At 31.4% G+C, this 20,509-nt stretch overlaps 3 protein-coding genes across 5 annotated transcripts; 1 reads left to right on the top strand and 2 right to left on the bottom strand.

Annotated features, from left to right (window-relative positions):
* Positions 1-444: 444 nt before the first annotated feature.
* Lsd-1 (lipid storage droplet-1) lies at positions 445-12,711 on the bottom strand. 3 transcript variants are annotated; one of them, XM_077441803.1, is made up of 10 exons: positions 6,264-6,502; positions 5,709-5,836; positions 5,161-5,346; positions 4,070-4,274; positions 3,544-3,746; positions 3,280-3,470; positions 2,821-2,887; positions 1,874-1,984; positions 1,285-1,395; positions 445-1,083 (listed from the first exon to the last, which is right to left on the bottom strand). In XM_077441803.1, exons 1-10 carry the CDS (start codon positions 6,448-6,450, stop codon positions 1,075-1,077), a joined length of 1,398 nt encoding a protein of 465 aa, XP_077297929.1. In that variant the 5' UTR covers positions 6,451-6,502; the 3' UTR covers positions 445-1,074. The 3 variants fall into 3 exon arrangements, with proteins under 3 accessions (XP_077297929.1, XP_077297930.1, XP_077297931.1); XM_077441804.1 differs by lacking the exon at positions 445-1,083 and adding an exon at positions 12,621-12,711 and having other exon boundaries at positions 1,130-1,395; positions 6,264-6,585; XM_077441805.1 differs by lacking the exon at positions 445-1,083 and having other exon boundaries at positions 1,174-1,395; positions 3,544-3,721; positions 4,060-4,274.
* Positions 12,712-15,167: 2,456 nt separating this feature from the next.
* On the top strand, positions 15,168-15,995 carry Atox1 (Antioxidant 1 copper chaperone). Its single transcript, XM_077441185.1, has 2 exons — positions 15,168-15,200; positions 15,331-15,995. The coding sequence occupies exons 1-2, from the start codon at positions 15,192-15,194 to the stop codon at positions 15,538-15,540; spliced, it is 219 nt and encodes a 72-aa protein (XP_077297311.1). The 5' UTR covers positions 15,168-15,191; the 3' UTR covers positions 15,541-15,995.
* A 930-nt stretch (positions 15,996-16,925) lies between these two features.
* On the bottom strand, positions 16,926-20,431 carry LOC143918841 (uncharacterized). The gene is made up of 6 exons (XM_077440915.1): positions 20,072-20,431; positions 18,079-18,297; positions 17,683-18,008; positions 17,530-17,614; positions 17,323-17,442; positions 16,926-17,247 (listed from the first exon to the last, which is right to left on the bottom strand). Exons 1-6 carry the CDS (start codon positions 20,240-20,242, stop codon positions 17,056-17,058), a joined length of 1,113 nt encoding a protein of 370 aa, XP_077297041.1. The 5' UTR covers positions 20,243-20,431; the 3' UTR covers positions 16,926-17,055.
* Between the last annotated feature and the right edge of the window lie 78 nt (positions 20,432-20,509).

Genomic DNA, 20,509 nt, shown 5'->3' with positions numbered 1-20,509 from the left:
ATATGTTTATAGAGGTTTTTCATTCCAAATTAACCCTTTTTCATTTCAAATAAACCTTTTTCATTTCAAATTCCCTTTTCAATGTCAATTTGAAATGAAATGAAATTTGAAAAAAAAACGATTTGAAAACTGTACGAAAGCAAACTAATAAGAGGTTTGTAATGAAAAAGGTTTGATTTGAAATGAAAAAGAGTCAATTTTAAATGAAGAAAGTGTTAATTTTTCTTCGTTTGCCTATTTGAAATCGAATAGTCGTCAATTTCTTTTATATATCATAAGTACTCTAGAAATACATTTCTATATTTGAGCAGACCGCGCAAAATGGCAAAGTTTCAAAAAGATCAGAAGAATGTAGGAATAGTGTCAGACCAATAATCGAAGTGGAACATAGAAAAGCCTTGTAAAAATGGAAAGATTGGAGATTGCAATAAAATACGAAATATTCAAATAATAGACTAAATGTTTATTTCTCATGTATTTTAACAATCCTTATATTATATTTATTAGCAATATTAAAAAAAAACAAGTCATAACTATGCAATACTCTTTCTAAAATATTATTATTATTATATATATAATAAAAATATTTTCAAAATCTGTCAGCTCTCAACATTAATAATAATTGATGAAATTCTATTCAGCATTCCGTATCATAAAATCAAGTAAGCATTTTGCTTTCTTTACATCATATTATAATAACACAATTAACATGCGATAAATATACAAATCAAAAAAATATATATAAAAAATTAGATCAGCTTTTCGTTACCATATATATAATATTTATTTATATTTTTGAAAAACTTTTTAATGATTTCTATTTATTTTTATTTGTTTATTCAATAAATATTTTTATTCTATGCATTTAAAAATATTCTAAAATTAATCATTATTGTTAAACATATTTGTATTCCAAATGTGTATGTATTATAATGCTTTAAAATAAAAATGACATATAATGTTAAAGTAAACAAATTATAATAAGTATAATCAAGGCACATTTTTTTTTAATATGTTGAAGTTGTTCCAAATATTAGGCATCGTACAACAATGGCAACTTCTTTAATCCAACAGTTATTTTATCTAAAAATATATAAATTGAATATATGAAGTATAAAAAAATATTGTTAAGGTTCGTTTAAAATTTAATTGAAAGCAAAAAACACTTAGTTTATGCATGTCATTATTTTTATTTGTACAGTTGATTTTTAAGACAAAACCTCCAATGATTTATTTCAATATATGAATGTATGTATTAAATTTGATAATTTGAAATTAATTTACTCCATTTATCAAGTTGTTTGCATTTAAGTAGTGGTGATTTCTTAGATGGCAACGAGAAGTTCTAATTTTTTCTCTCTCTGTATTACCAGCGATGATCATTGCAACCTGCTCCTAAATTGTGGAAATACAATAATAATTAAATTCGAATAAATAAAATAGTATGTCTTATACCAATACATACATATGTATATTTCAGTTCGGTGATTATTCCGCACAAAACGATCTCGCACGCGTCACTAAAATCTCGATCACGGAACACCTGGCACCCGAAAATTCCATCCATCGAGAGCTGCACATGCGAACTGTCATACTAACGAGAACTCTAATGCCAGATATTCCGTATTCGCGATTTTTATGGCAACGATTGTCGTGTGCGCGATCGCAATGTGCGAAATAGTCCGTTTACCGTATATTTCATATGTTCACCCATCGGGCATTAAAATAATAAATGATTTTGTCTTTATCTTTTCTTGGACCACTAATACTGTATTTATTCAAAATATATACTTATATGTATATTCTTTTATAGATAAAAATATTCAAGTTTTGAAATATCCTTTATAAATGCATATATGTATGTATATCTTACCAAAACAACTCTAGAACGATGTTGTATTTCCGAAATTATAATCTCAAATCGTGTTTTAAATGCCATTGCTTCTGTTATAAATGACTTTTTTGCTTTTTCGAGGTGTACTCTCTGAAATAAAACAGTCATTTTAATATTTTAAATATTTTATATTTTTATCTTTTTAATACATTTATATATTATGTATACAGTATATATGTAAGATTATTTTATTTATTCTTAAACTAGTGTTGTGTCCGATGGAATATCATCGCAAAGCTAAAAGGAATGTGTCGGTTCTGTGTTCGATCCGCATGCGGTCGTTTTTATTTCAAATACCTTTTAAATATACTATTTAATTGTTTAGTATGAAAAAAAATGTTAAAAACTACCTACCTACCTACATACAAACAATAATAAACACCAATATAAAAATTAATTAATTATTTAATAAAATAAATTTTCAATATATGGCGCTAAATGCTCAAAGAATACTTTGCCAAGAAGAAACATTGGTAGCAAACAGTATATATAGAAGTTTTTTGTTGATTTGTTATTATGTTCGTATTATATTCGTACATTTTGTAGGCAGTGTTTTAACTGTGACATACATATGTCGAATCGAAACTATACACAGACACACAGAATAGCGATAATATATATATATATATATATATATATATATATATATATATATATATATATATATATATATATATATATATATATATATATATATATATATATATATATATATACATATATATGTATGTATATATGATGACTTAAATGTATGGAATAATAGCTCATTATATTGCATGCAAGCCATTACTTATATGTTCAGTTTCCATGAGTAAAATCAAACTTAATCTGAAAGGATTCCACAATCCTTGAAAAGCAACGTTATTATATCCGTTATAATCTAAATCGATCTCAGGATTGGCGACAAAATCATTTTGAGAAAATACCTTTACTAATGAATCAGCAGCCACAAGAAATTGATGAGACGCCACATAGAAGTTATGTACAAAAGTTCTGAAAATAGTAATTGTTAAACATCGTGTTATTTTCAAAAAGATGTAATCAATGGTTAGCAACATCAAAACATTTAAATCGAAAATACTCAAAATCGCAATTCAAAACTTAGATATCGAACATTACAAGTATAAAACAATATAAAAAATATATCTTTCCATGTTATTTAAAAATACATGTTATTAAAAATTGTTTATATGTAATATTTATTACTATATATGTAATATAAATCGTTACGAAGCACTTTTTAAAGTGAAAACTTAAATTTACAAATATTAATTTTATTGTAACTTTCAAATTAAGCATCATATGTATTCCACAAAATACAGATTTCACAGTCTTCATCTATACTGTGAGTGTTTTCCTCAAATACCAAATGTAAGTTAGCATACTTGGGCAATTTTGCAAAAGTGTTTGTAGTGAAATTGATGAGATGCACCAAGCGTCTAGCTGATTCCCTCGTCAACATAACTATCAATTGCTCCAACGTAGCTGGTCTTGCTTGGTTTTCCGGTTCATCTTGACTCAACGTACCCCACAGTTCTCTAGCCTTATCCATAGCCAACTTCGGATCTTTTGCAATCTAAAAAAAATGTGATTATAATTCATCATGTGTTATTGTACTTAGTATAGTATAGGTTTAGTATAAATTTTACCAGCTCTGCAACATAGATGAGTACGTGTATAGCCTCGGTAGTTTGCTCTTTCAGAGCTCGTGCCTCTTGTAATGTACGCTGTGTTATTCTGCGTTTCAGCTTGCGAGACAATCTGTCGACATGCTGTATTGTCTGAACGGCCTTCATTCTACTTGCCAATGCATCGTTATTGGAAACCGTATTATCGTTGGAATTATTTGGTGCTTAAATTAGAATAATACAAAATTTCAATCTAATTTTTCTAATAACACTAAATACCTAGTTGTTTGTGTGAAAAATATTCTATGCTCATGCTATCGGATGCATCAAAGTGTAATTAAAAATGTATATTATTGATAAGTCAACATATTTATTGGTCATTGAACGTCTAGACTTCTATAGAAACGGAAATACATAGTTACGTCACCGATACAAAGTCCCGGGAACGCTTATATTATTTATGACTGTCGCTGATATAATTAATAATAACTATATAACAGCCATTAGTGATAAATATTTACATTTTTAAAAATGAATGATGACTCACAATCCGTTACATCTTGGGAATCAGCTGGAAGATATTTGTCCACATATATATCAGCTTTATCCAGGGCACTATCAAGTTTGTCGGCAGCGAAAGCAGCCGCTCTGGAGTCTAGCACGGCTGTACCCAACTGTTTCACAGAATCGGCCCTCCTCAACACCGGTTTCACTAAATGTGAACTGACGTAATCTTGAGCATTCGAGTACATCTACAAATTTTATATTTATTACAAATAATGTATACCATTACATAAAAATTACTCTGGATGAAACACACATGTTGTAGAATTTGAATTCCTTAAAAAAATAATTAAATTTGTATGAGGACTCATAATTTTATGTACGCGAATGACCACATTACCTAAATTTTGATAATTTTTTACAATAAATTTCACTGTCTTCAATTTTAAAATACAAAAACGTCTTTGAAAAAATAATTAACATCGTACTCTCCATTTTACAGTAACGATTAAATAACAGAGTATGATTTATTTATTTTTCTGGTTAAAATTACTTTGAAATTAAATATAGAAGCTCTCTCCAATAGAACTGAATATTAATAAAAAATGAGTAACCAGAAAAAAGTCACATATTGCTTAAATTTTGTAAAATTTTAAGTGAACTGTTCTTTTGAATTTCCAACATATCCATTCAAATTGTAAATAGGTTTTTGAGCTCTTTTTCCTATTATGCTGTAGATTAAAATTAGAATAATATAATACTATGATTACTAACCAAATTAAATTAAATTGTAAAATAGAAAATGATCAGTAGATCAGTAGCTATTAAAATAGAAATAAGATGTATTGTGAATATAATTTCGTAATAATAAAAAGCATTTAAAAATCAAAAATCAATATCCATTCAAAAGCATCATTTAATTCGAGAAAATATTTTTCTAAATTTTCCAAGTATTTTTTAAAAGTTTAAAACACGTTGCTAGTCAAATTTCTTACTTGTAAACGTGAAAAATAATCGGTTTCAACATGATTTGTTAAGCTAAAATAATAAAAATCTGTTGAATATGTTCTAAAATTTTTAACCAGCATATCAAAATGGAATAAAAAGTTCTCAAATTTATCGAAAAATTATTACCACTTGCGGGGGCAGATACATTGAAGGCACTCGTTGCTCAACAGCATCAAGACTTTTGCATAGTATATCATCTATTTTAGATATAGGACCGCTCAAGTAAATCAACGCTGGCATTGCAAAATTGACTGATGCATGTAGAGATGATTCCGCTGCCGATAAATACCATTTTGTTAAAACGTTTGTGTCCTATAATGAAAGGAAAATATACACATAAAAATAATGTACTCTAAACTTTTTTAACGTATCACAATATTCATAAAAATATACCATTCTAAAGGTGAACTATTGTTTTTTCAGATAAACATATATGTACATAACCTTAACATATGGGTTATCTCTACTTCGGTGTCTTTATCATTTTATGACTATTCAAATAAAGTCAGGTTTTAAGCAAACAAATTTGTTTCAATCGTTCAAAATAAATAAATTTATCAATTAAAAGAAACATACTCATAATTCCGTATTTTAAAATTTATTGTTTAAATATGAAATTGAATTTCGATATTGGATTATCATGCTGACATATAGAAATATATTAAAGTAGTAACCTTTATCTTGGCATATAACTTTTCTCCGATTTCAATGCTACTTTCTACCAGTGGAATTGAACTGATCCGAGTGATTGATTCCAATCTTGGAAGTAATGGCTTGGCCGCCGAAGGTAAATTGTAAGACACTAAAAGAATATAAAAATGTATAATTAATGGATAATAAATTAGTAATGGTATCTATTAACATAAACTTTAATAATTATAGTTTCAAAATTGGAACTGTGATATCATATAAGTAAAATATTAATCTATTAAAATAAATAAAATTCACATATAATTAAACTTAAATGAAAAATAAATTCTTAGGATGATTGAGTTATTATAAAAACTGCGTAGTTTTTTTTATGTAAATCTTAAAAACGAATTTATTTGATTATCTGTTTTACTTTTTTAGAATTGATATCTTGAATTTACTAAACGTAGAAAAAATTTATACTGAAGAAGTTTTATAAAAAAATATTTTCAAACAATAAGACGTCAATTAGATACTTAAATTTAAACATGAATAACAACAAAATTAAAACTCAATTTAAGTGTTAAAAATATATTAACTAGTATGAGAATTGCAGGCGGCGAGGTAAGCTTCAGTCTTGCTTGATATTGCACCCTTTGCCTGCTTTCCACGTCTGTTTTGGTTAACACATGTTCCTGTGTAAGTTCTGGTTGTCTTGATACTTTGTTTGTTTGAATTTCCAGATTCTTCGACAGTGATTTTAGCTTGTACGCCCGTTTCAGGCATGGTGATAGCGGTCGACAAGAGCGATCGGGTCCAAACACATCACCGCACTGGTGAATTGATTTCACACACATTCCGGTAATGATCGCACTAAGCGAACCGCAACATTTCTTAACCTTCGATCTGATCGCCAGACAGCTTGTAACATATTTCAAAATATGATGTAAACATATCACTAACAATAATTGGACATTACTGTTGATAAGAGAATTTCTTCCTCGATTTGTCATAATCAAATTTTCTACAAAATTTCGAACTAAAACACTTTAAAAGTTCTTAGAGTTCAGTTTGGTTGTTATAACAGATATGTCGGAAGTCTAATCTATTTATAGAATCATTAGTTATTAATTTCTAACTTTGCCAAAAAATTTTCCTATTTTAGTCCATACAAAAATCACAAAAATCCGTCTATATGGAGCCGAGACGTGGAAATTAAAGGCAGTAGATGGAAAAAGATTTGACGCTTTTGAGATGTGGATGTTAAGAATTCCATGTGTCCATGAAATCAAGATTAAAGACAGAGACTGTCCATGTTCTGCTTGAGACGCATTTTCCAGTTCTAAAGTCACATAGAACGAAGAAAAGAAAAGAGTCTGGAAAAGCTGGTTGTGGTTGATGATGTGGAGGGAAAAAGAAGAAGAGATAGATCGGATATGACGAACATAAACACGATGTACACTTATCTAGACTGACATTACGAAAGTAATATGTTAGAATTAACATAAAAAAACGTTTCATAAAAAACAGGAAAATGTATCTACATGCATGCCACTCTGCTACAGTTAGTTTTATGAACTCTAAAATGAAAAAAAAGTGAAGCTCATATTAACTCATTCTTAACAATCATTAATTATAAGAAGGCCGACGAGAAAATTTAGTGGAACTATACTGATGCAATAAAATTATCATTTCATTCAACTAATACTTGTAGGATGTTTATTGAAATTCAAGTGCAAGCGTACTCAGTTTTGTATTTATAATGTCCTAATGTTTGATAAGAATTTGCTCTGGTATGCAAACATCGTATATACAATAATATAAATAATAAATTCATATAATAATACAAAGTATTTCTTGGTGTGACTGTGCTTTTAATTACTTTGACAGAAACACATCCAGGAGAAAAATTAATTTTAAAATTGAATAATATAATAATTTTTAATACCATATGTATTTTTAAATAAATTATTTGTTGAATCTCAAATTACTTAGCTAATATTTGTGAATGTGTACGTGTACTCATATTCTATAAACAAATATATTTTTTCATCCGTAATCAATTTTTGCATATGTGTAAGTTTGTGTTGTTAAACCGTAATTGTTTAAATATATTTAAATGACCTTTACCATATAAAATTGACCTTTATCCTTGCTATCGCACTTTTTTGCAATTTTTTCTATATAACAATGTATTTGTATGTTCGAACAACACATAATTGCCCATGGCGCCAGATAGAACTGCATTTATATATAATTTATTTAAAAAATCCGATCATATAAATAAATCGCATATAATTTTCAATGTTTAGCGAACCGTTCGAATATTGAATTGAGAGTAGATAATGATATGCACCTAAGTAAAGAGTATATGTATACATATTTGAGTAAAAAATATTATGTACATATTTTAGGATTCCCACAATGATCAAATAAAAAGTATGCAAAATTTTTTACTCGACAGTTTATACTTTCCTCCTATTTTAGTTCAAATGGGTCGATTATAATTAGTTTTAAATGATCACTTCAAAGTATATACACAATTAAAGTCAATAAGAATTAAAAAATTCGCCTTTTTTGGGCTAACTCTCCAGACAGGTCTAGAAGACAATTGTGCAATTTTTAAAATATGCCTTCGTGAGGTCAAAGCAATGTACATGTGTAGTATAGCACTATGACATGATCGTTTTTATGGTCCACAATTTTTTTAGGAAATGGACCGGTTTGAAATTTTAAAATGTATGGAGGGCCGGATGAAAAAAAATTCAGTTTGAATAAATTTGCACATGTGTAATAATTTTGCAAATGGAATTTATATCTAATGTGAATTAGAGTACATCGAAAACAGCGAATTTTGGAAATTGGAAACAGTTTAAGTAGAAAAAGACGTTCTGTGGCATGATATATCTGTAAAAACAGAATATAAACATTATTTACGCTCCGCCAGCCAGCCTATTAAAGATTGCAAAAGACGTGGTTTTTTGTTTTTAAATCAATTCAAGTAAAAGGGGTAAATTCACATTAAAAAAATCTTACGTGGAATGTTTTTTCACATTCCTAAGATATGAAAAAAAAACTGAAACTTTGTCGCGCGCACCTTAAGAGGGCTGTACACCCGAAACCTTAATTTTGTTGCCGTTCCTTTCTTCAATATATATATTGAGTGAATGCGACAATATATATCAATATATATGTATATTGAGCGAATGCGACAGTTTCGCTTCGACCAGATAAAACGTATTTTAAATCGACAAAATCGAGGTTTCGTATTCTCCTTCTTTCTCCTCCGAAACTGGACCAATTTTTAAAAAAATTTCATCATCGGTATGAGAAAGATATTTTCTGTGCAACTATGTGCGTATTTTTTTTTTAAATCGACCGTTAAATAAGCACACGACTCTTTTCGTGGGTGTAAAAAAGAGGCGATTTTATAGATATTTGGCGGCTCTTAGCTCCTATAAAAAATAACTAATCAAAAAAATAAAACGATAAATGCATCCCAATGGTGGATATCCATAGCATATTAAAAAATAATTTCTCTAGTGTCATAATTGAGGAAGGGAGAAGTGTAATACGTTTGTATGGACAAGGCGCTGGTTTCCAGCCCTCTTAAACGTCAGTATCGGCGTGTCTCCAGTCCTTCACAGATGTTCCTTAAACATCGTTTCTCACTGCTTCTATTTTCTAATTATAATGCTACTTTATTTTATATTAATTTTTATATATTTTTTTATAATTTATAATTTTAATATAATTTTTTTCGAAAAAATATGCCTGATGTACATACATACTTATGAATAATTTTGATCGAACATCTGCGTAGATTTTATTTAGTGCAATGTTTTGAAGGACTAATTTTCATAATATCTGGTTTGAAATTTGACGTTCTGAAAGAGTCGACGTAAAGATGAAGAGATAAAGAGACGTATGAAATTAGGATGGAGTGCATTCGGACGAATTAATATAGTTTTTAAATCAAAAATGCCATTGTGCCTGAAGAAAAAGATCATCGATCAATGCGTTTTTCCAGTGATGACGTATGGATGTGAAACTTGGAAATTGAACGCCAAGATGCTACACAAAGTATGAAAGTATGGAAAGTGAGAAGTATGACAAGAGTAGTGGACATAGTGGATAGAGTAAAGAGATTGAAATGGTAATGAGCGGGCCACGTGGCTAGAAGAATGGACGAAAGGTGGACAAAATAAGTGCTTGAATGGGGTCTACCTCACGGCACCGAAAGTGAAAAGGTCGAAAAAGCAAATATCGTTAGGCAAAGATCGAAAATCGAAAGATCTTAAGTCGAAAGATCAAAAAAAAGGGTGCATGGTAAACGGTACATACTCATTTAATTTGCGCGAGCAGGATACAACAGGAACAAGAGGAACAGGCTTTTCCTCCCGTATTAATGTGCGCGCGCAGAATACGGGAGGAAAAGCCTGTTCCTCTTGTTCCTGTTGTATCCTGCTCGCGCAAATTAAGCGAGGATGTACGACCGGGGAAGAGACAGTTTTACCGCACGCCACTGATATATATATACTAACCGTTTTTCATATGTATGCATGATAAACGAATATTTTCGACTTTTTCACGGTCACCCGCTTGAATGGTACCCGAGAGACTGCAAAAGGGTAAAAGGAAGACTGCAGGGAAGATAGGTAGACGAAATTATAAAAATGTGTGGGGTGAGATGGATGAGAGGTGCGCAAAACAGAGACGAGTGGAAGCGCGTTGGAGAGGCCTTCATCCAGCAGTGGATGGTGGATGGCTGTGGATGATATGTATGTATGTACATATGTATATCTCTTCTGAGTTACAATAACTCGAAAAAATGACTTTGTGGTGTTTTATGCAGTTTAATTTTATTAAGGTAACGCATGTTTAATTTTCACTTAGATTGTTCATTTTCAAGATATTAATCGTTTATTTATTTGTGTAAGGAATGTGCAATTTTGCATAGTTGCAATGATTTTTCATTGCTTAGATCACTTGATGTATAATATTTATGATTGAAAGGCAGGTTGAAGTTCTATATTTACCAACAGTGCTAAATATTATCATTGACGAGATTTAGATTTTATCAAATCTTATAGGAAATTCCCAATCTTAACTGTAGTTTATTTTTATCTCTTCTACAGAAGGCAACAAAATTTCATTGAACATTTTTCAAAAGAATCCATTACATGTTTGAGTAAAATTTTAATACTTATTAAAATATTAATTAATTATAAGATACTGAAAATATAAACTGTACATTTGGCTCTGAAGATAGAGGTTTTTATTAAAATTCATTATCAATTTTGTGCTCACGTGTAGTTATCATAAAAATAGCTGTCGTACTAATCTCGTATTGTAACCGAACTTTGAAAAGTCCGGATCAAAGATCAGACAAAATATTCTTTTAGTTCCGCACTGTTGAGACTTTAATCGAAACACGCGACACGCGACATAGTTTCTCAATTATTTTCCAGATAATTTTTGTATTTTACAGCGGTCTTTAAAACAACGAAACCAATCACTAATGGGTGTTTCTTGATTTTACATATAATAGTTTTGGGTCTACGTGACTTGACAGAATGTTAAATTACAGAAAACGCAAATATCGGAAGGCAAAGATCGAAAATCGAAAGATCTTAAGTCGAAAGATCAAAAAAAAATGGTGCATGGTAAACGGTACATACTCACTTAATTTGCGCGAGCAGGATACAACAGGAACAAGAGGAACATGCTTTTCCTCCCGTATTCTGCGCGCGCACATTAACACGGGAGGAAAAGCATGTTCCTCTTGTTCCTGTTGTATCCTGCTCGCGCAAATTAAGTGAGTATGTACGTGAGTATGTACCGTTTACCATGCACCATTTTTTTTTATCTTTCGACTTAAGATCTTTCGATTTTTGATCTTTGCATTCTGATATTTGCGTTTTCTGTAATTTAACATTCTGTCAAATCACGGAGACCGAATAGTTTTATATACCAAAAGCATTTAAAATTACTTACCAATTAAATTCAGACCATTTATTGTTCAAGTTGAAAATTAGTACAAAAAATACTATCCGCACTTGCATGACACCTGCAGGATATGGGTCGTGCTGGATAGGTATGAACAGACCTATATACGAACAATAAACGTGGATCATTGACTAAGATCGCCTTTTAATTGTCTCTCTCCTGCAACCTCCCCCCCCCTATACCCAGGACTTCCTACATTATTTTGAATAAAAATACCATTATTTTATTTTGCTACCGCCATCTATGTTAAAAACTAATAAACAAACGGTGGATAGACGTCAACGAATGTCTCGCCGGGCAGATTTAAAACGCGTCTTACGCGATATTTTTGCACCATCGTAATGGCGGAGGATCCATTTACTTATATTGATGACCAAAATGAGCAATATGGCAAAGTATGAAAACGATCGGATAAGTGGCAAACTTTTTCCTGAATTGTAGTCGTAAGTGAAACGTAAAGGAGGTATGTAATAATAAAAATGATAAGCTAGTCGTATTGTAATAAGTAGGTATTTATTTCATGATTTCTTACTGTTTGTAAATTAAAATTCTCAATAAAACATGTAATTAGTTGCAAATTATTATATAATATGTAGTATGTAAAATTTGCAAGACGTTGTAATAATAACAACACGTATTATAATCGTTAGCTTATTTCTCACAAAATAAAACAGACGTAGAACGTAAAACGTGTCGCTAATGAATCATTAATAATATATGTATGTATGTATGTATGTAATATTTTATAATTACTTATATGATTTGCTTTATCACAATTTTATCAATATTGTCTGGATATATATATTATACATATACATATGTGAGTACATACATACCTACACATTTAATTGTATATAATTATTCTGTTTGTTAGAACCATGCGGAAATTTTTATTTTATTCAAGAAACTATGAAAGTATTTAAATAGGATTCTAAAACAATACTTACTTATTGACGTGTGCCTTAACAACGACAAAAAGTTTTTGTACACAATGTGTGTGTTTATTTATAATAAAAAAAATAGCAAGAAGTTTTCGGTGAAGGAGATAGTTAGACTGCAGTAAAGAACGGAATACGACTGACACTCTCATTTTTATTATTCTCTCTCAATAGCGTTCAATGTCTTCATCTCGTATCTATTTAAAAAAAATAAACATTGCCCAGTCCGGATATGGGTCTTGAAATTATAATATATCACTTCCAATATCGTAAAGTACGTGCCAGAATAGAAACACGAGCCATTGATATTAGGTAGATTTCATCTGAGGCAGATATTATATTTGATTGTTAATAGGTTTTTTCCCTATTATGCCTTAAACACTAACATTAAATTAAAATAATATTATAATAAGTAACAAGGAAAATAATATGTAAAATAGATCAAACACAATTAGATCAGTAGGTATTTAAATAGACTTAAGATATATGTATGTAGGTACCTATGTATATATGTATTGTGCTTTTGTGAACATAATAAATGAATAATAAGGAGATTTTAAAAATAAAACAATGATTTATCTTATCATATGCATTTAGAAAATCCAGAAAAAGGCGATAAATTTCCCTCTTAGTATATTTCTATCAATTTTAAAAATGCCAATTTTTTGAAAAATAATTTGTAGGTACATATGAGATTCAAGTTTAATGCAAATTTTAAATATCCTACCTGCATACGTGTATTTATTTTAATGTTCTGGACTTAAAACCTATTTGTTTTGTTATTTCGTTTAACTAAAAAAAAAGATGTACAAATTTCTCAGAAATTTTATGGGATCAAATATTTTGACACTTATCGTTTTTAATATGTTCAAAGATTAATTCATAACAAAATTTCACTTCTCGCACTCGTGATTATATAAATATATGTATACATATATATTTATATGGTCACGAGTGCGAGAAGTGAAATATATATTACGGTTATGTGTGTTATATTATGTTTATGTTTGCCGAATTTGCTTGTATTGTACATTCTTTGGAGGGTTGAAATGTTTTAATACTATTGTAGCGTAGGGGTGGGTTCAAGATCCAAATGAAAGGCCACAGTCGCTTCACAACATTTATTCAATGATTCCAGAGGTCCACACGGTTCGGTGATTACTGGTCACAAAATCACTGAAATCTCTGTAACGGAACATCTGGCAGCCGAAAAGTCCATCATACTAACGATAACTATCATACTAACGAGAACTTGAGGCAAAAATTCTCTTTGTGACCACCACAATGTGACGAATAGTCCAACTACCGTCCACGTCCACACGTAACCAGCACTCGCTCCAGAATACTTGTTCTACCGTGTGTACCTCCTTACAAAGGACAAGTTGCCCAGTATAGCATCCCCGATCCGTTGGCTATCCATCTATTGTGGCGAGTCGTATACACTCGCCCCGGTTCTGAGGTTGTCTTTGTTATCTGTGAAATCCGGGGACTCTCTATTGTTCACCTACAAATGCACTTAGATAGCAGATACTCTCTCAAGATCCCACGTTACACTGTTATTGTAGTAAGTAATTTTTTTTTCTAAAGTTAAACCCATTATGTTTTGGTGTGAAACTATAATCGATCAATAACTGCTCCATTCAAAATATTTTCCTTGAATTATTATTATTGATCTAACGTTGGATGGAGAGGTGTTAGAAAGAGTCAAAAGATTTAAATACCTGGGTAAATAGTTATGTGAAGAGATGGACCCAGGTGATAATTTAAGAATCCGCATCGAAATGGCTAGAACAGCGTTTATCAAAATGAAGGCGGCGCTTACAAACAAGCATCTCAATCTTCATCTGCGTTTGATATTCGTGAAGAGCTACGTCTGAACAGTATTGCTATATTGATGTGAAATGTGGACTCTGAAGACCAGGATGATCAGTCACATCGAAACTTTTGAGATGTGGGTCTATAGGCGTATCCTGAAGATCCCGTGAACCAAAAAAGTATCAACTGAAGCTGTCCTCGGCATGATAGGGAGAGGCAGAGAACTTGTTTCTGTCTTCATGCGGAGAAATATGAAGTACCTCGGACACATGATACGGGGTCCAAAATACGATTTTCTCCGTTTGTTAACGATGGGAAAATAGAAAGTAGAAAATGGATTTACAGGAAGAAGTTGTCTTGACTTCGAAATATGCGCATGTGGACCAATATGAGTGCCAAAGGTCTGTTCCTAGCCGCTAAAGACCGATGCGAATATCTTCAAATAATCGACGTGATGGTCTCCGACGTTCGGATGCGGACAAGGTATTAAGAAGAAGAAAAATTATTATTAAACCATACACGTATTAATTATTTAAATTTAAAAGTTGTCTAATACTGCACATTCTACATTTCTCTTGAAGGCGAAAAAAGGTGAAACAGCATTATTTATTTTAATTTAGAAATATGTCCAATCAGCGTATTGCGACATTTCAATTTTAATATAAAAAGGAATGCAAACTTTCACAATCGCTATTAGGTTGAATAAGCGGCTTTTTGGACCAACAGTTTTTCTGATTAGCTGTCACTTTGACGTTCATCAGCACCATGGCATCTGTTAGTAGTGACTATTAAATGTTCTAATATTATTTCAATTGCACATTTAACTGCTTTTCATTATATAACTACCCAAATTAAATACAAATTTTGCCCTTTTATGTAATTAAAATATTTGAATTTTCTTCAGGTACACAAATTCGAAGTTGAAATGACATGCGAGGGATGTTCGGGCGCTGTTGAGAGAATTCTCAACAGACTGAAAACATCAGGAGTCGAAAGTTTCGACATAAGTCTGACTGAAAAGAGAGTTACCATCACCTCTACCATGACAGCTGACGAGTTATTAGATACGTTGAAAAAAACTGGGAAAAAAGTGACATATTTAGGACAGCAATAAGGCAGATCCTATGTCACTATTCCAAATTCGTCTATTATTCTATATGTATGCATAGACTGATAACTAACGAAATTAATTTTTTTATGCAGCTTTTTTATATACATATGTACTATTATTATATATATATAAGAAGTCATTTTATCATTCTAAAAAATATGAATTGTAACCATAATAATTTTATAAAGCTATTTGATTTTTTTTAGTTTATTTTATTTATATTCAGTCAAAGCATAACAAAACTTTTTGATTTTTTTTATACATTGTTTGACATTAGACTTGTTTGTTGACTATATATACATACATATGTTCTAAAATATTTTTATACTAGTTATATTCATATACAAACATACATCTAAATTAATTATATTTAAATTTTTATCCATGTAAATACCTTCTATACACAGAAGCATGTGATTTTTGGCATTTTTTAATATTATAATAATATATTAATCAATTAATGAGCATTTTTATTTTTATATCAATAATGAATTTCTCAAAGATGAATCAAACTATTATAGTAAAAAGTGTAATTTATTACATTTAAGCAGTTGTTTTGGTACTTGCTCACTAGTTAGGCTTGCAACCAGCTCTCAAAACCCAATTGTTGCGACAACACGTCTCGCACTCACACTAACATGTTGTCAACAGATGGAGCAGTTACATATAATTTTAAAATTAATTCTAACCTTATAACGGAAATGAAGATGTCTTGAAAGAGTCCAGAAGGAGCTATTAATACCATTGTTATTAAATAAGTATAAAACGTAAGAACAGACTTAAACAAGTATAAAATGAAAAAGACATGTATACACTTCCCAAACTGATGTTGAGGCATCTATTGAAATGAAGATGTCTTGAAAGAGTCCAGAAGGAGCTATTAATACCATTGTTATTAAATAAGTATAAAACGTAAGAACAGACTTAAACAAGTATAAAATGAAAAAGACATGTATACACTTCCCAAACTGATGTCATTACTCGAGGCATCTATTGATAAAGTGTCGAAATTTGATGTCACAGTGAAGCGTAACAATTGGTTTTTGAGAGCGAAGCGCAAGCCTGACTAGTGAACAAGTACTGTTGTTTTAATTCACAGTGAAAAATCAATTACGATGATCTTCTAATATTGACAATCTTTGATCCAGTGCATGAAGTACCAAATGAACAGAGTTCAAGTGGCATACAATAGTTTTTACAATAGGAAATGTATTAATTGTTGTGTTATTGAAAGTGACATTCAACTGATTCTCTTTATCATCGCACAATCTTGATGAACAATCACAATTTTTAACACGATCTTCAAAACCACTGTAAATTTCAGGAGGAGATCGAGGCGTGTGATCTTCAATATATAAGCTATCTTCAATCTGAGTAGTGCTAATTTTTGAACTGAAATTATTCTTCAATTTCGTCATTCTTTGATTAAAAAAATATATTAAATAAAAAAACCTTAAATTTCATACTATATAATGTTTTGAAGAATTTTACAATAAATAAATTTGTCAATAAATTTAATCAGCACACATTCGCTACCTCTTCCCCGGGTTCACTGCAATGAAATATCGATTTTCTTGCATCTACAACTCGGGACGCGTTCAAATCGCCCAACTCTCCTTTCATACTAGGCGTTCTATCAAAATTGTACAAGTTTTCTTTAGTATCGTCGAAATTTGGCGAGTCCACAAAATTAGTTTTCCACACCATTATCTACAATAAAAATATACAAAACTAAATTTTTATGTACAATAAATTAAATAATAATTAGTTGAAACAAATATAGACCTGTTTATCAGCACCACCTGAAGCAAAATATTCTCCATCTTTCGAAAAGTTTACGGCAGTCACCCCGCCAGTGTGACCTATTAAAGTATATAAAGGATGACCCTCCTGCAAATCTAAAATCTGAAAGAGAAGTAATATTGTTCGTAAGTTTATTCTTTAATTTCAAGACACAAGACCGAATCAAAGCTGGAATTTATTCCAGTATACCTTCATAGTACTATCTTGACTAGCCGTAATGAGAAAATTGCCAGTAGGATGAAAAGCAATCTGTGAAATGGATTGGTCATGGGCCCTGTAAAATGAATCGATTAATAATAAACAAAACCGATTTTAAGCATCGATCGATTTTCACTTGCTTACCTATAATGTTGTAGAAGCTTGTGGCTCCTCACGTCGTATAGTTTTACCGTGCCGTTGGACAAACCGACAGCGAGGTAATAATCAGAAGGGTGCCAGGATAAATGTACCCCGTGACCTTTATACTCCTGATACGTGTGAATGCATTGAGAATTGTTCGAGTCCCACAGTTTTATGGTTTTGTCGTCTGAACACGATGCTATCATGGCTCCATCGGAGCGGAATTTCGCACACCGCACCCAATTCTTGTGATTGACGTACGATTGCAAGAACTTTTTCCTAAACACCGTCCACAGCTTGATAGTCTTGTCGTCGGATGCACTCAATATCTGAAAGTATTTTTGATTTTAAACATAGAAACAACTAAAGCTGTATAATTGTATATGAATTAATACACACTTTTTGTCCACACGGTGAAAAATCCACCGATCTGACGGTCTGAGAATGGGCGCGAAACTCTCCACTTTCACCTTTGATGGAAGGTACCCAGAGTCTGATCGATTTGTCGCGTGAGCAGGACGCTATCAATTTGCCAGATGGGGAAAAAGACAAGTCCATCACTGCGTCGGTGTGTCCTTGGAAACGGACACATCTCGAATTCGAATTGAAATTCCACAACTGAAAAATTAATATTATATTGAATTTATATTAGAAAGTTTATGCAGACATAATATATAGTATAAATAAAAGTTAAATCTATTAGTGGTTTTTAACATCTTAACTATTGCACAGACTAAGAGAATCGAAACTTTTTGTATGCAAATATATCGCAAAAAGCCAGTTTGTTTTTTAAAAGCATATATGTATGTATCTTAATTGCATACTATTTCCTGATCTTTTTAAAATATAAGGGGACTACAAAATGAGAAAAGTAGTGGACAAATGGAAAGATGGCATAATAGGCGACAGAAAGGTTTTTAATATAAGATTTGTTAATGACAGTGTTAATGGTCAGCAACGAGGATGAAATGAAATAAAGAGTATGTAAACTTGGGTCTAGAGACAAACAAAAACAAAACATAAATCGTCTTTGTTGACATATCCAAGCCTCTCATAAAGTCCAATGGTTGAAATGAATATGAGGAAGTCAACGATTTTATTTACTTAGGTGCCTAGATCTCAAGAGAAGGAGGATGCCAATCAGAAATCTGCAGAAGAATTGGAATGGCCTATACAGCGATAATCAGTCTAACATAGACATAGAAAAACCGTTCTATAATGAGAAAAATAAAAATCAGCATGGTGGGAATTCTTGTGATCCTCATTTCTTTGTATGGAGTCGAGATATGAATGCTAAAAAATAATTGTGGTGCTGGAGGCGGATCCTACGCATTTCCACAGACTGCAAGACAAATGAACATCTCCATCCTCAAAGAGCTGAGAGTTTTACAGACTCCACAACATGTAGAAAAAGGATTCTTTCCTACTTCGACCACATTGCTAGGAAGGTTGTGGAGTCTAGAAAGCTGGTAGTCACTGGAACACTAAAGGGAAGGCGAGCCAAAAGACGGTCTCCCATAAGTTGGTCAGGTTAAATTAAAGAACTAGCGGAATTGTTCCTAAACGTTGCTTTCAATTTGGTCCCAGATCCCAGATGATGGAAATGAACACGACACTCGACAAGAAGAAAGAAGATATCTTATTTATCAGTGTAAAAATATCTGGAAGAGAAATAATAATTACATTAAGACTAAATATTTCTGATTATAGTAACTGCTTTACTTCCTTCTTCAGTTCAACAAGACATAAAAACTTGCGTCTCGACAGTTACCTCATTTCTGCATGGAGATTTTGTTCTTGCGACTCCATACCCTTACAGTATCGTGAAAATCGATTTAATTTAATTTATGAATTATACTGCGATAATCAGTGTTTAAAGGTAGACTGGAAGGAAAATTTCTAGAGTGATCGTTGAAAGCTACTGATCCAATACACCTACTTCATTTGAAGCTCTCCAAATTATAAATATACCTAAAAATGACTTATAATAATCTTAAAAAGCAATTAAACATATACACAAGCACTTTTAATATAAATTATTATAGTTTCATTACTTCAATGGGCAATTTTTTATTATAAATATAATATATCGACAATCTTAGAAAAGTTTCAAACGTTCTAGCACAAACAGGAACATACACCCAGTGTGACCTAAGCCAAAATGATTCGATATTGAATATTTTTAGTCTTGGAAATGTAATATTGTACATATGAGCGACGCCGAGCGCATCCGCATTAAGCTAGTTATAAGATTGACATCTTTGAATATTGTAACTTTGCCTTGGAAATATAGTCTAGCCTATAATGAATTATATGCGAAAAGAAGTAGTCCAGTTGTATAGAGTAAAGACGATTCTAATTGGAACGTAATGTACGAGGAATGGGAACCAACCGTGAGACAATTGTCGTGAGAAGAAGAGGCGAGCTGGTGGCCGCTCGGATGGAAGGAAACGGCCGAAACCAGAGCCCGCGGCCCGCGAAAGTGTCTCTCGAGGGCGGGGTCTCCTTCGCCGCAGTCCACCAGCTCCAGCCGATCCTCCTTCTGCTTCTTCATCTCGTTCATCTCGACTTTATTTACAAATTCAAACCCGGCCACCGTTGGCAACCGACACCAACTGCCTCTTGCAGATCGTAACACGCCGATATGCTACCATCTCTCATTTTTACTTTTTTTACACGAATACACCACACCATCTAATTAATTATTTAATTATATCATTTTTAAAAGTTTTTCTATCAGCTCTGAGTGATTCTGTTACAAATGTGACAATATCCGTTAAACTACTTTTCTACTTTTATATTGAGTCTACTTTTATATTGAGTCTACTTT

The sequence above is a fragment of the Arctopsyche grandis genome, chromosome 11 (assembly GCF_051622035.1).
Source record: "Arctopsyche grandis isolate Sample6627 chromosome 11, ASM5162203v2, whole genome shotgun sequence".
NCBI lineage: Eukaryota > Metazoa > Arthropoda > Insecta > Trichoptera > Hydropsychidae > Arctopsyche > Arctopsyche grandis.
Note: the sequence above shows the minus strand (reverse complement) of the source record. Positions and strands in the feature narration are given on the sequence as shown.

Bases quoted from the DNA above. Each gene is read 5' to 3' on its own strand.
- Lsd-1 (XM_077441804.1), bottom strand. From the start codon at position 6,450: ATGCCTGAAACGGGCGTACAAGCTAAAATCACTGTCGAAGAATCTGGA. The intron at 5,347-5,708 runs GTTACTACTTTA...CTTTCATTATAG, and splicing joins AGTTATATGCCAAGATAAAG to GACACAAACGTTTTAACAAA. The intron at 2,888-3,279 runs GTATGCTAACTT...TACTATTTTCAG, and splicing joins ACTTTTGCAAAATTGCCCAA to AACTTTTGTACATAACTTCT.
- LOC143918841 (XM_077440915.1), bottom strand. From the start codon at position 20,242: ATGAACGAGATGAAGAAGCAGAAGGAGGATCGGCTGGAGCTGGTGGAC. The intron at 18,009-18,078 runs GTGTGTATTAAT...AAATACTTTCAG, and splicing joins TTTCACCGTGTGGACAAAAA to ATATTGAGTGCATCCGACGA. The intron at 17,615-17,682 runs GTAAGCAAGTGA...TTCATTTTACAG, and splicing joins AAGCTTCTACAACATTATAG to GGCCCATGACCAATCCATTT.